General features: G+C 32.9%; 1 protein-coding gene across 1 annotated transcript; it reads left to right on the forward strand.

The window, feature by feature from the left end:
- Positions 1-12,912: 12,912 nt before the first annotated feature.
- On the forward strand, positions 12,913-15,186 carry LOC107909690 (pentatricopeptide repeat-containing protein At1g60770). Its single transcript, XM_016837314.2, has 2 exons — positions 12,913-13,313; positions 13,714-15,186. Exons 1-2 carry the CDS (start codon positions 13,086-13,088, stop codon positions 14,959-14,961), a joined length of 1,476 nt encoding a protein of 491 aa, XP_016692803.2. The 5' UTR covers positions 12,913-13,085; the 3' UTR covers positions 14,962-15,186.
- Positions 15,187-16,019: the final 833 nt, after the last annotated feature.

Genomic DNA, 16,019 nt, shown 5'->3' on the forward strand with positions numbered 1-16,019 from the left:
ATCTTTGATTGGGATATTATCAGCTTAGAGTTAAAAATAAAATATAATTATTTGATTAAGTTATTGAACTTAATTAATAATTTTATTAGATTTACATATATATGTAATTGAGATATATTTGTATGTATAATAAAAATAATGATGAACTCAAAATGCTATATTAAAACATATCTCTATCTATACATATCAATATCAAACAAAAACATCTTTTTATAGATTATTTTTTTAGAGAGATTGGTCATTCCTTAGCTAGAAATGTCTTTGTAGATTATGAATTTACTAATGTTAGGTACTACTATGTTTGGTCTCCCATTGTAATCTAAAAATATGTCCAATGTAAAAGATAAATCGAAGATATATTATATTCTATAAAAATCAACCTAATCTTTAATAGATTGTTTATAAGTTCAATAAATGCCTATATTTTGTTGCAGATATATTATTATATTTGAATTCATAACTCGTCCAGGTTCTATGTTAATGGCAGTGGACCTCATTTCCTCAGAGTTGGATAACAAAGCTACCAAGGATAAATTTTCAAGATAAATTGAAGGCTTGGATAGCATTGGTCATGTCCAACAATAAGTGTGGTCCTTCTTTTTTCAATCTTATTATGAATTTATCCATTTTTTTCTTGGAATGTGCAAGGATGTGCGAATTCAAAATTTCCACGAATTTTTTGGGAATATAGTAATGAATTTTTATTTTGCTTGAGCCAATGGTTAGTGGTTTTAAAGCTGATACTATTATCGCAAAATTGGGATTGGAAAGAACTCATCGGGTAGAATCAGTTGGTTTCTCAGGTGGTATTTGGCTAGGATGGAAGGAGCTTATTGATGAAGAGGTGATCAGACATCATCCTCAATTTATTTTGACTCGTATTTCATCTATTCTTCAATCTCGGTCGATTTTTGTTACTTTTGTTTATGGTAGCTCTAATAGACAAAAAAGGCTTCTCTGGAAAGATTTACTGTTATCTATCCCTTTAGGTCATTCTCCCTGGTTGGCTATTGTGGATTTTAAGGTCATCCTTTCAGTTGAGGAAAAGAAAGGTGGTCAATTGGTGGGACAAAGGTGTCCTTTTTTGGAGATTTTATCGATACAAATAGATTCTATGATTTGGGTTTCAGGGGATCTCCTTTCACTTGGCATCGCAGTACTCCCTTTGAGGAATTGGATCGGGCTCTGTGTAATAAGGCTTGGATTTTTTTCCTAATTGCGTGTTAACCCATCTTCCAAGAATTAAATCAGATTACAGGTCTATTTTATTATCTTTACAGTCAAATTTATCTCCACCTAAAGGCAGGCTTTTTCGTTTTCTAGCTGGGTGATTGGAGCATCCGAAATTTCTTGAATTTCTTTTGGATAATTGGAGCTTTTATGGTAACATTATGGGCTCTCTACATCGTCTTACTAAAAGAATTAGGGAGTGGAATAAATGTGTCTATGGGCATATCAATACTTGAAAAAAATAGTTGATTCAGAAATTAGTCGGTATTCAGCGCGCAATGGATGGCTTTGGTTCTAATATGTTGGCGCAACGTGAATTAGAAACTAGGGAGGAATTAAAAAATGTTTTTTATCATAAGGAGCTACTCTAGAAGAAGAAATTGATATGTGGCTAGTTGAATTAAGGAGACCGCAACACTAAATACTTCCATAGGCGTCCTATTCAGAGGAGAAAATACAATAGTATAATGACCTCGCGTAATTCAAATGGTGATTGGATTTTTGAACCAGAAACTTTAAAAGTAGAGGCTGTCACTTTTTTCCAAAAATTGTATAGTGAGGCACCTGGTTCTATGGGGAATTTGCCTATTGGCTTTCCACAATTTGAGAATATGGATGTTTACTTCCTTAGTAGACCCATCTCAGATGAGAAGATCAAAAATGCACTTTTTGACATGGCCCCGCTAAAGGCACCAAAAAGTGATGGCCATCACGCTTTGTTCTTTTATAAACAATGGGACATTTTGGGTGAAGAAATCTGCAAATGGGTCAAAGGGATTTTAGACAGCAATATTATTGATTCAGATCTAAATAATACACTGATTATTTTAATCCCAAAAGTTTAAAACCTTGAAAGTTTTACTCAATTTCGGCCTATCAACCTTTGTTATGTGTTATATTAACTTGTTAAGAAGGTGATAGCGAAAAAGTTCAAGATTTTCTTCCCTAAGATTATTGGCCAAGAGCAAGCAGGATTTATTGCAGGTAGAAATATTGTTGATAATGTGATTATAGCGCAGGAAGTGCTGCATACTATGAAAGTAAGGGTACAATGGAACGGATGGCAGTCAAAATTGATTTGGAAAAGGCTTACGACAAAGTTCAGTGGCATTTTGTGGAAGCTTCTCTTAGAGTTGCATCTATCCCTGAATTTTTGGTACGAGTTATCATGCTGGCCATCTCGACGTCCACTATGTAGGTTCTTTGGCACGGTCTCCCTTCTGACAAATTTAAACCTATTAAAGGAATTCGTCAGGGATGCCCTCTTTCACCTTATTTATTTGTATTGTGCATGGAATGATTGGGTCATAGATTCCATTCAGCCATCTCTTCTGGAGAGTGGAACCCCATTTGCTTATCTCGTAGATGACCTACTTTATTGCATCTATTTTTTACTGATAACCTTGTGATCCTCAGCAAAGCGGACTTGAAGCATAGTAAACTTCTTAAGGACTTACTAAGGAATTTCTAGGAGATTTCAGGACATAAAGTCAATGTTCAAAAGGGTAATGTTTACTTTTCTACAGGGGTTAAGGAGGATTTAGTGGGGAAGATTACAAATTTGCTCGATTTCCAACATGTCCATGACCTTGAACATTTTTTGGGAGTTCTTCTCTTTCATCATAGAATTACCAAAGGTACACTAAGTTTTGTGATAGATAGGGTTCGAAAAAAGCTCTCAAGTTGGGATGCTAAGAAACTCTCTTTCGTTGGAAGGGTTACTCTTGCACAATCGGTCCTTCTTTCTATTCCTAGCTACCTTATGCAGTCTTTAATGGTCCCAAAAGGTGTTTGTGATGAAATTAAAGGTTTGGTCAAGCATTTTATTTGGGCTTCTTCTAGTGGTAGCAGGAAAATGGCGTTAGTGAATTGGGATGCTATTTGTCAACATAGATCATGTGAGGGCTGTGGGTTATGTCACCTCAGTGATCAAAATTCAGCATTTATGATGAAACTTGGTTTTAATCTAGTCACCAAAACTGAGGACTTATGGGTACAGGTTATTAGAAGAAAGTATGGGGTTAAGGATAGAGAACCGGAATGTATTTTATAGAGTAGAAGCTCTTTTCTGTGGAAATCTATCTTTAAGGTATGGCCTCTTCTTCATGATAACTTGATCTGGTCAATAGGAAATGGGGACAATATACATTGTTGGGTGGATGCATGGATTCCTAATGTGGGACCTTTATTCAAACTTGTCCCTGCACATGCGAACGTTAACCTAGATTGTAAAGTGAGTGAGATGGTTATGAAGAACGGTTATTGTAGCCTTGTTCTTTTTCGTATTTGGCTGTCAGAGGATGTTATTCAACACATCGTCAGCATCCCACCACCATTACCTTCTGCAGGCCCGAATTCAATCTCATGGTCTCATTCTACAACAGTTAAGTTGCTACAAGTTATTCCTCAAAGAAAGCAAAGCATTTTTTTCTCTAGCAACTTAATTGAATGAGTGTTCTCAAACTTAGAAGACCTTTTTTGCCAAAGTTCGAGGAATACTAGTTGGACCTGCTTTTTCGGATTATTAACATGGTGTTTTTGGAAAAACAAAAATCTCTATTTTTCAAGGGATTTCTATGGATCCAAATGAAATCATCAAAATGTCTTTCAGTTGGGCCAATCAATTCTCCTTAGTTCATACAGTCATGTCGAAGAAGAATATTGCCTCCTTTTATGCACCCACCTTCCCAGGTAGGTGTGTTTGCCTTAATGCTGATGGTGTTGTTCAAACAAACACTGGTTTTTCTGCTATAGGTGAAGTGATTCAAGATGTAATGGGGAAGTGGGTTTTGGGATACAATCGATTCCTAGGGAAGTCTTTAGTTTTCGTTGTCGAGTTATGGGGAATTTTAAATAGGTTGATTCTTCTTTAAAAGTAAGGGCATGATAAAGTACTCATTCTGTCAGACAATTAGAGGTAGTCAAAGTCATTTGTCAAAGTCATTATGTCAGACAATCTCGTAGGGCTTAGGGGGAATTGCCCAAAAGTTTTTGAAAATTAGTTATACTCTTTAAGTTTTTTTAAAAATTTTAGTTAGGCCCTTTAAAATTTTAAAAATTATTATTAAGCCTTTGAAAATTTTTAAAAATTACAATTAAACTCTTAAATTCTTTTTGTAAATTGTCATAAAACCTCTAAAAAGTTGAAAGATTTAATTAGATCTACTAAATTTTTTGAAAATTCTTACTAAAACCCTCAAAGTTCTTAAAAATTTTAATTCAGCCCCCAAAATTTAATGCCAAGACCATATCATTAATTCAAAAAGAAAAGAACACAAACAGTATGTAGGTATCATTCTTCAGCAAGTTTTTTCACTGATGAACAATTATCATCACTTGAGTATATCTCTTGTTAATTGCGTTTCCAACTGTGAAAGTTTCAAATATGATATTTATTTTAATGTGATAAATATTAAGGACCAATTCTTAAATAAATAATTTAAATTTAAATCAATATGATAAAAATCATTGTACAGCCCAAATTTGCCCGGGCCCTATACCAGCAAAACAAAAACGACAGCCCAATTACAATAAAGGCCCCAAACCCAAAATTTTTACAGCCCAAACCCAATGAAAAACTAGGGTTTCAGAACCCTAGTCCCTCCCATGTGCGTCGTACCCTTCTGACCCTCTGCCGACGCCGTCTGCAGGTTACCCCGTCTGCGTCACGTCTCCTCCACCGCCCTACACCTGCAAACAATAAAGAGAGACAGCAGGAACAGTAGCAAGGAGAGATTTTCTTTAATCTTTTATTTTCTTTTCTTTCGTCTATAAAGCCGAATGTGTTGTAAAATGAAAAGGGGGGACTTTTTTTTAAAAAAATACAAAAACAGAGAATGGAATATTGAAAAAAAATTCAATAGAAAACTCGAAAGGTTCATATTTACCATTTTTGTTCTCTGCTTCATCTTTTTTGATTTTCTTTTTTGTTATTTTGTTATTTTTTATTTACATTTACACGCATAAAAATAAAACAAAAAGGGGAAAAGGGACCTTGCCTGGTACGTCGTCGGCGCCATCGTCGTCAGCCCTTTCCACCGAGACAAGGGCCTCATGGTGAAAGGTGAAACCTTTCGGTTTCCTTTCCATCGGTCTAGTGTTGGTCAGTTTTTCAGAAATTTGAACCCTAGATCGGGGTTTCATTTGAAAAGGGGACTGAAACGGCCTCTTTTTGACTTCTCGGCCAACGTGGAAGGCGGCGCCGTCGTCGGCGACCGACGGCCGTCACGGTGGTCCGGCGGCCAGAGCTAATGGGGCAGAGAGAGAGTTGACAGAGTTTGGCAGATTGTTTATTTTTTTTTTTTTGAGTGGGGCTGAAATAATTTTTTTTGGGATAAAAAATTTTATTTATAGCATAGCCCATACGACTTAGTTTTGGGCCTAAGTTTCAGGCGCCAAAACGGCGCCGTTTTAACGATGCCCGATGACCCGACCCGCTCCAGGACAAGGTCCGCGTGTTTTTAAGCTGAAGGGCTAATTGCACTTTTAGCCCTTCCGCTTTTAAATTGTTTTGCATTTAAGTTTTTTTATTTTTAAATTTGCCCTACAATTTATTTTGGCTCTCAATTTCGATCCACCCTGAAGCTGTGCGTTTTGGGGGGGACCGGCTTATTTCCCATTTGGTCCCTCCTTGTTATTCGCACGTTCAAACCAGTCCCTCTTTTTTTTCATTTCGAAACTGCACTGTTTTTTATTTCAATTTAGTCCATGTTTTTAGTTATTTTATTATTTAACTAATTATTTTAATATTATTATTACTATTACATTACATTATTATTATCATTATTGTTATTATTTACTTATTTATGTTACCTTAATTTCAAACTTTTGTTACATATACATACATATAAACGTCTTTCATATTTTATAATTTCAAAGTATATATATACATACTAGTATATGTTCTTTATATTTTAAAATATACTTTTGTATATATATATATTTAAATCTTTTACAATACATACATATATACATACATATGTTTCTTTTATATTTTATTTAACTTATACATATATATGTAAATACTTATATTTTTATATTTTATAATTCATATGTATATATCTCTACATATATACTTTTACTCATATATATACCTACTTATGTTTTTTACTTTATAATTTATATACATGTCTGAATAGTTATATGTATTTGAATTTTTTATATGTATGTGCATTCCTACATATTTTATGATTTATAATTTATATATATACATGCATGTTTTTATTTATATATATATACATACTTGTCTTGTTATATGTTGATATTTTTTTTATTTCCGACTTTGTTACACATATATACATGGATCTTTATTTTATTTTTAGTTTTAGTTTTATAATTCATTTTCATTATTGATATTATTGTCTTATTTGATATTTATTTATTTATGTGTTCATCATTATTTTCATGAAATGCTTTTAGACCCTTTTATTTACTTGTTATTTCGTGTATAATTGATTTGTTTTATGTATCTTTTGTTGTCACCCGTATTATTTATGCTTATATTATCTTAGTCATTATCGTTCGTTACGCATATTAATATTGTGGTTGTTTTTACCATCTCGTGTTAGATTAACTTTACTTGATTCATAAATCACGATTTTTAAAAATGAGTAACATTTTGTATTTTGGGATTTGAAAAAGTCGTATCCTAACTTACGGGGTTTCGACTTTCTCGATAAATCGAAACAAGAGACTTTCCAAATCTAAGCTTTTAAATGATCTCGAGAATTAATAAAAAATCATGTTCTAACTTACGGGACATGATTTCTTTTCAAAACCAAGATAATCGATTATCTTTTAAATAAATAAATTTTTGGCATTTATTCTCGTGTCGAGAATTTAAGATATTGTATCCTAACTTACGGGAAGTAATTCTTTTTCTCGATTAACGTGAAGTATGCCTTTTTTTTTCGAAAGTTTTTTAGCATTTCAACAAAGGATCATATTTTGAATCTTTTTTCAAATTTTCAATCTTCGACACTAAGACACTTGTAATGGCCAAAATTTGCCCGGCCCAAATCAGAAATAAATAAACAAAAAAATATAAAACCAAAATTAAAAGTCCAATTAACATGTTCAAATTACAACAGGCCCAAATACCCACTAAACCTAATTACACCAGGCCTAATAAGCCCAAACTCTAATAGCCCTAAACAGCTTCCAGAAACCCTAGGGTTTCTAGAACAGACTAGGCACCGCAACTCCCTCGCACAGCAGACCCAGCGGAGCCACGCCTCCGAGCTGCTCCACGCCAACCTCTGCCTCCGTACATGTCGAGCCACACCACGTGTACCCGTGCTTGCAAGAGAAGACAAACAGAAAACAACAACAACAACAAAGAGGGAAAAACATTTTTTTCTTTTGGAACTTTCTGGTTTTTCTTTTCTTTTCATTTTTCTGGCTATATAAAAAGCCAAATATGCATTGTAAAAAGGGGGTTACCCTCGCACACAAAGAGGATATAGAGGGATTATATCAAAAACAAAAATCAATACAAAAAAAGGTTTCTTTTTTTCATTGGGTTTCTGATTGCTTTTCTTGATTGTGTTTTGTTATTTCATATACATATAAGTATATATAAAATAAAGAACGAAAAGAAAAAACTTACCTTCGTGGGTGCGCCGATGAAGCCTTCTTCTCCTCTGCGCGAATCGGAGTCGAATGGGCAGAGGCATGGGATTTGAAATGGCAGAGAAAGGGGAAAAACGGAGGCGATGTTCCCCTCTTTTCTACAGTACCAAATGAAACATTTAGGTTTTGTTTTTTTTAGGGCTTAGTTTAGCCTTTATCTGCTGAAGGGAACGGCGTCGTTTGATGCCGAAGCAATGGTTTCAAAACGGCACCATTTGAAGGCCTACCACTCGCGCGGTGACCCGACCCGAGGGAAGGATCCGCGTGTTTACGCCTTATGGTCTATTTGCACTATGAGCCCTTCTTCATTTGGGAGTTGTTCGATTCAGTTTTCTTCCGTTTTTTTAATTTGTGCCGCATATTTGAATTGGATTTCATTTGGACCCAAGTTTAAACGGCATCGTTTTCGCTGATGAGATTTGAATTCCTGGCTTTGCGTTTATTTGCTGCTTCGGTCCCTCGATGTTGAATCGATTGTTAATTTAGTTGATTTTGTTTTGTTCTTTTAATTTTGGTTGTAATTTTAATTTTGTTCCTTTTTGTACTTAATTTTTAAACATATTTAGATCTTATTTTGATATATTATTTTAACATTTAAGTTTGATATCATTTTTAAACTTATTATACAACTTTTAAGATCCAATATATTTTTTTTAAAAATTGTTATTAGTATTACGTAAATTCATCATACATTAGTCTTTTTATTCATTAGACGTTTTAAATAAAAATTTTAGTACATTAGTTTTTTAATCCAAATATAAAAATTTATGCGTCGATACTTTCAAATTACATTATTATATATGTATGTAACTTTAGTAAATTATTTTGAAATATATTTGTATATATGTTTTAAATCTTATGTATAATTTATTTCTTGTAAGATACTCTTTTATATACTTTACTTATTTCAATTTTTTGTACGTATATTATCATACATATACTATTATAAAGCTATTTTTTATTTTGTATGTATCATTTGTCAAAATTAGCATATGTATATTATTTTAAGTTTCTTTTCATGCAATACGTATTTTAAAATTCATTCTTATATTATTATAGTATTCTTTTTTAACCCTTTTTTGATATATTCCAATATTCAATTTTTTAGTCAAGAGCCTATTATATTCTATGTTATTTCGCTTGGTACTCCTTTTAAAATTAACTATTAATTCATTAAATCTTATGTTGATATTGATATTGGTACAATGTATGATTGAGATTATTGTTGCTATGCTTGTTTGTATTTTATCTATTAATTATTTGATGTTATTTACAAACCATCCTTTATGTTGTACGTCATCATTCACCCGCCTTTTATTTCATTCAAAAGTTTCATATCGTTTAAATACCAAATCATTTTATACGAAAGTCTTTCAAGATAACGCAAAGTTCGGTATTTGGAATCTTCGAAAGAATTGAGGCCTAACGTATTGGGTTCCAATTTTCCTCGTCGAATCTAAATAATCGAGAATATCTCTTTAAATTAAAACAAAAATAAAGAGCTCATTCTCGGGAATTCGACACGTTGTGTCCTAACGCATTGGATATGACATGTTGTTTTCTTGAGGCGAGGATTTTTCTAATAAATGAAAATAAAGGCAATATTTGATATTTAGGAGTTTTGTGAAATCGAGCCCTAACTTACTGAGTTTTGATTTTCTCATTTGACCCAAATAATCAAATACCCTTATCAAAATGCATAAGTTTTAAAGGTCAAGAGATAAACTTAATTTTGAGGATTTAAAATGTTGCACTCTAACTTACTGAATGTGACAATTTATTTCTTCGAAATAAGTGATCCTTACCATCCAATTCATTTTACTCAAATTTTCTTTTCAAAGGATCGTATTTTAAAATCTTTTCAAATTTTCGACATTAAGACATTAAACAATCAATTTGGTACCAATTTTGGGCGTCACGAGGGTGCTAACCCTTCCTCATGCGTAACCGACTCCCGAACCTGTTTTCTCAAAATTCGCAGACCTAAAATTATTTTCAAGGTGATCCGATCACACCACAATAAAAGATCGGTGGCGACTCCTATTTTCATTTTTAATAAGTCGATAACTAAATTTTTGGTTTTTCAAAAAGTGGTTTCGACAACACTAATTAATCAACAAGGTACCAATTTGGGCGTGTCGAGGGTATTAACCCTTCCTCGTACGTAACCGACTCCCAAACTCGTTTTTTTTTTGTGGACCAAACTCCTTGTTTTAATAAAATTAAATTGTTTATTAAAAACAACCACTTTTACGAGGTGACCCGATCACACCTCATCAAAAAGAATCGGCGGCGACTCCCGTTTTTATTTTTCATTTTTTTTAAATCCAAGTTGACCCCGTTTTGTCAAAAAAATGGTGTCAATAATCATGTTAATTATGAGATAAATTAACAACATTTAGGGAAAAAAACCACATTAAATTTGAAACAATGAAAACATAACACAATGTTAAAAGTTTTTATTAAAAAAATTGTTACAAGGGATTTAGATAAAAGTACAATTACTGAAAAATAGATTTGAACAAAATTTTAGACTCTTTTTTATTTGAGTCAGGAGTTGAAACTTGATCTATCATAACTTGACCCGACTATATATTTTTAATTTTATATGTTTATGTAATTCTAAATAAAACCCAAACCCATACCCTAATAGCTAAATTACAATATGTAAAACCTAAATTTTATTAAGTGTGAATAAATTAAAATCTTATGCTCAATTATTAGTTTACATCGTCATCTTCAACAAGGAAGGAAAAAAGCTTCTACTGCTCTCACAATAAATTAGCTTCCATCATCTATTTTTTACTCAAATGTTTCTTCCTTTTTCATGTTTATTCCCAAAAGACTTGCATTGGGTCTTGCATAGTTTCTTTGATTGAAAAATTCCTATACATTTATTTGGTGCATAGGTCATCTAGTGTATATGTGGTCTCATTGCCTTTTTTTTTATAACTTTGGTGGGTCAAGGCCCGGCCTAGATAGAATATAGAGCTTATACTTTGGGTTGGGTTTGGCTTAAGCACTAATAATTAGTATGGATATTTTATTTAAGTCAACTCAAACCCAACCCAAAAACAAATCTAAGTAAAAAAGATTTAGCAAAGTTATATTACTCAAATTAAAACTCCATAGAAGCAAAAATGTATAATAGCAAATTTCGGGCATAGCCTTTGTTTGGTAGAGTGAAAATATTGCAATGATGGATAATTGAAGTGGTAAAAAATTAGAAGGATGAAAAACATAACTTTTCTTTCTATAGGCATGCTTGGTAGGAAAAATGAAATAATGGAAGGAATTTTTTTTTATTTCCATCCATTACTTGCTAGAGTTAGAAAAATAAAGAAAATAAAATAAAACATTTGAAAATTGCATAATTTTAAAATAATATACATATCTTTTTCACCCAACCAAGCACACTCTTAACGTTTATATCTTTTGTCAGTTTAGTTATTATTCTTTTTTTAGCTGAATTTGGCTCACAACCTTTTAAATAGATTCAAATTTGACTACTAACCTTTCAAAAAGAGTCGAATTGTTTTTTTTAAACGAAGATATCGACTAAAACATTAAGTTTTTAAACATGACAACTTGCATAATAATCCACATGTATTTCATACTTTTTCTTTTTTAATTTTTATGAACTTTTCATTTTTTATAATTTTTAAATTATTTATTGACATAATATATTAAAAAAATTGGTGTCAAGTCAACCTGAAATCTTGTGAATTGCTGCCACGACAATATCATTAAAAAATTAATGTTTTAATCAATATTTCCGTTAAAAAAATAATTTGACCCTTGTTTAAAAATTAATGATCAAATTTAACTAAAAAATAAAAATTAAATTAAATATATATATATAACCATTAAAAACTAAATTTATTATTATTAAAAAATAAATAAATTTATATTTTATAAATAATTCAGTCCAATTTCATCATAGCTCCCTTTAAACCAAGTTCTCTAACTTCATCACGTCCATCAGTTTCTTAAGCTTCAAGAGCACATCTACTTTAGCCGGTCTGGTAAAAATATCTACGACTTGGTCTTGTAACGAACAAAACTAACCAAATCATGAATCTTATGATAGTGATCTCAATATTCTTGTTGTATGCGTGAAATACTGGCTTCTTAGACAAAGTAAATTAGCCTATCTATTATGATTAATAACTTATGTAATTTAATTACTTGATAATTCGATTTTGTAGTTTCGTATGCGACACGTAAATTTTTCAAATAAAATTTTCAGGTTAGCTTGATTTAGGAAATTCAACTTCGAAATTGATTTTTTTTCGATACCAATAGAAATCACGTCATTATATTTGAGACATTTAGAGTTGTTTTATGAAAAAGAAAATAAACTGTAGAAGAGAAGTAAAAGAAGAACTTTCGATCAGTGTAGACGGTGCAAATGGAGAAGGTCATATAGCAACAATTTGAACAGTTTAATGACCTGTATGAAAATTTTTAAATAATTTAATGACAATTTTATAACTTCTTGAAGTAACTAAAAAATAAATTTATTAATAATTTAATAATTTTGAGATGTAGTTTAAAAAAAAACTCTAAACTTTTGATTCCATTGCTTATTTTGCAAACTAAAACATTTGAACGCATTTCCCTAATCAGTATTTGATTATCGGTATCTGAATACATTATTTTTTTAGAATAAATATCAAAACTATATATGAATTATGGTTTAATGTGCAGTTGTATATATGAACTTTGATTTTGTGCAATTTTATACATGAAATTTTGATTTGATCCAATTCTTGTAAATTATTAACACAATTATTGATATAACATCATTTTATGTTTATATATTACATACATAAATAATTATATTTATTCAATATTAAAATAAATTAATATATTTATTTAAATATGTATAATTAAATCAAAATTAAAATTTAAAATATACATTTAAACAAATTTACGTATATAATTTTATTTTTAACCTTACCACGAAATGGAAGCCTCAAAGGATGAAGGCCACATTTTCAATTTCAAATGGTTCACATATAACAAATCGAAAAGCCGAAGTTTTAAGCCCAAATCCAGAAACCAAAGCCGGCTCGGCTGGCTCCCTCAGTTAATCAGGGCGGGGGGTGTTGTTCAGCAAGGGTTTTTCTTTCATTTCCCAAAATTTCTTTCACCAAATGAATCCAAAATAAATAATAAAAAGAAACCCTAAAACCCTAACCCCGTCTCACTCAACCAAATCAATGGCGTTGATGCAGCAATTGGGACGGACCAAGAATGTGACGAGAAGGTCAAACAAGTACTTAGAAGAAGCACTTTTCCAACGGCTTTTTAAGGAAGGCGGCTCGGAAATTAGCGTGCGGCAGCAGCTTAATCACTTCCTCAAGAGCTCCAAGCGTGTCTACAAATGGGAAGTAGACGAGACTCTCAAGAAGCTTCGCCACCGTAAGCTCTATTTCCCTGCTCTCAAGGTTCGTATTCCTTTTTTGGATCAAAGCCTGGGGTTTGTATTGCGAAATTTCTCTTATGGTGTTCTAATAGATATGAAACTTTGTTGATTTTGTCTAATGAAGTAGTGCGAATCTTGGCCCTTTTTTATTTTTAATTCCTTTGGCTTTTGATTACGCGGTATAGTTATTTACAAACTACGACTGGGTTATATTGTACAATCAAGTGAAAGAGATTCAGAAGCGTTTTAGGATAGACAATGTACTCATATTATCATATAATTCTCCTTTTGTTGTGGAGATTGCATATAATTGTTGCTAATACTTGGTTCAGAATGTTCTTATGAATGTAGGTTTCTATGTTTGATTTCAATACTTCCTAATTCAAAATGGATTATGTATGTCATTACATTTGTATTTACAGCTGTCTGAAATGATGGCGACTAAGCGGGGCATGAATAAGACTGTTAGTGATCAGGCAATCCATCTTGATTTGGTTGCCAAAGCTCAAGGGATTCCTGCTGCTGAAAATTACTTCGTCGATCTTCCTGAAGCATTGAAAAACCATCTAACTTATGGTGCCCTTCTCAACTGTTACTGTAAGGAATTGATGACTGAAAAAGCTGAAGCTCTGATGGAAAAGATGAAGGAACTTAACCTTCCTTTAAGCTCTATGTCTTATAATAGTGTCATGACTCTTTACACAAAGATTGGCCAGCCTGAAAGGGTACAAGAAATTATACAGGAAATGAAATCATGTGGTGTCATACCAGATTCATTTACGTACAACGTTTGGATGAGGGCTCTGGCTGCTATGAATGATATTTCTGGGGTTGAAAGAGTTATTGAGGAAATGAAGAGAGATGCTGAGGATGCTGATGATTGGACAACATATAGCAATATAGCATCAATTTATGTTGATGCTGGCTTGTTTGAGAAGGCAGAGAAGGCACTTAAGGAATTGGAAAAGAGAAATGCCCACAGAAATCTTTCTGCTTTCCAGTTTCTAATTACATTGTATGGCCGAATGGGAAATTTGCATGAAGTTTATCGAATATGGCGTTCGTTGAGGCTCTCTTTTCACAAAACAGCCAATATAAGCTATCTGAATATGATTCAGGTGTTAGTAAACTTGAAAGATTTACCCGGAGCTGAGAAATGCTTTAGAGAATGGGAATCGGGTTGCTCTACTTATGATATCCGGATTGCAAATGTCTTAATTGGAGCTTATTCCAAGGAGGGTTTGCTAGAAAAAGCTCTAGAGCTGAAGGAGAGGGCCCGTAGAAGAGGGGCGAAGCCTAATGCCAAAACTTGGGAGATCTTTTTGGATTATTATTTGAAAAATGGAGACACCAAGCTGGCTGTTGATTGTGTGGCCAATGCAATTTCCACTGGCAGAGGAGATGGCAGAAAGTGGGTCCCATCATCTGAAACTATTGGGACAGTGATGCGTCATTTTGAGCAAGTGAAAGATGTTGATGGGGCCGAAGGTTTTGTAGAGATTTTAAAGAAAGCTGTAGACCGTGTTGGGGAGGAAGTGTTTGAATTATTGATAAGAACTTATGCAGCTGCTGGAAGGACAAGTCCCATGATGCGTCGCCGTTTGAAGATGGAAAAGGTGGAAGTGAGTGACGCAAGTAAGCAATTGCTTGAAGTGATTTCGGTTGAGTGATTTTTCTCTAATTTGTTGTTCTAAAGTTCTAATTCCTGGAGAAGTGATTTTCAATAGCTATAATTAGCTGCTGTTTTTTTTTTTTTTATAATAAAATGCAATTGGTAATTATTGTGTTGAACCAATGCACAGTAGTATAGCATGATCCATCTCAAGTTCTGTTTTTTTTGTGAGAAGATGTTAACTCGTATGATATGTTATGAGATAGGATCTTTCTTTTTTTCATCTTTGTTACTGGCAATTTATACTAGATTTTGAGGTACATTACGGCAGCATGCAGTTGCTTCATTTATCTTAGACTAGGATACTGTATCATGCACTTTCTAGTCACGATGCTATAGTTACTACATGGCTATGTGCTTCAGCCAATTCGTGAGAGTTGTGGCATTATAACTGGATCTAGAAGTGTGTATTGGTCCCTTAAATGAAGCAAGGGGAGTCTTAAAGGCGAAGCTGCCATGTCCTCTTGCCTTCAAGAATCTAAAGCTCCTGTTGGATTATACCGAAAGTGGGATAAGTTGTGGTATTGTGTCCGTATCTGCCATGATGCTTGGTTTTTATCTTGGACCACCTAAAAGGACCCCAAGAAAGCAGAAGCTTCCTTAGATTCTTAATTATCTATTGGATAAATAAAGTTTCCAATTCCATTCCTTTAGAATCTCGACTTGTTTCGACTTTCCTACCACCTAGAGCCCTGCTTTAGCATGTTGAAAACAGTCCTACACCGATGGCTTGAACCTAGTAATCTGACCCTTAGACAGTGGTGCAGAAGAGGGGCTCTTAACTTTACCAAACCATTTCTTAGCAGTTAGAAGTTACCAATCGCCATGAGGTTGAAGAAAGCATCACCAAAATGAAAGGTGAGGATATCAAATAAAGAAAGATGCATGGTTTTCAGACACTGGAAAGATATAATGATGTTGCTATGTTTTGTCAGCTTTGTGGTCCAATTGGTTAGCCATGTTCGACTGAGAGAATTTCAATTAGTTTTTAGTGATAAGTCGGTTTCGAATTTTTAAAATGTCCATTAAAGGACCTACATTCCAATTATTCTAAAT

Source organism: Gossypium hirsutum, chromosome D02, assembly GCF_007990345.1.
Source record: "Gossypium hirsutum isolate 1008001.06 chromosome D02, Gossypium_hirsutum_v2.1, whole genome shotgun sequence".
Classification (NCBI taxonomy): Eukaryota; Viridiplantae; Streptophyta; class Magnoliopsida; order Malvales; family Malvaceae; genus Gossypium; species Gossypium hirsutum.

Bases quoted from the DNA above. Each gene is read 5' to 3' on its own strand.
- LOC107909690 (XM_016837314.2), top strand. From the start codon at position 13,086: ATGGCGTTGATGCAGCAATTGGGACGGACCAAGAATGTGACGAGAAGG. The intron at 13,314-13,713 runs GTTCGTATTCCT...TTGTATTTACAG, and splicing joins TCTATTTCCCTGCTCTCAAG to CTGTCTGAAATGATGGCGAC.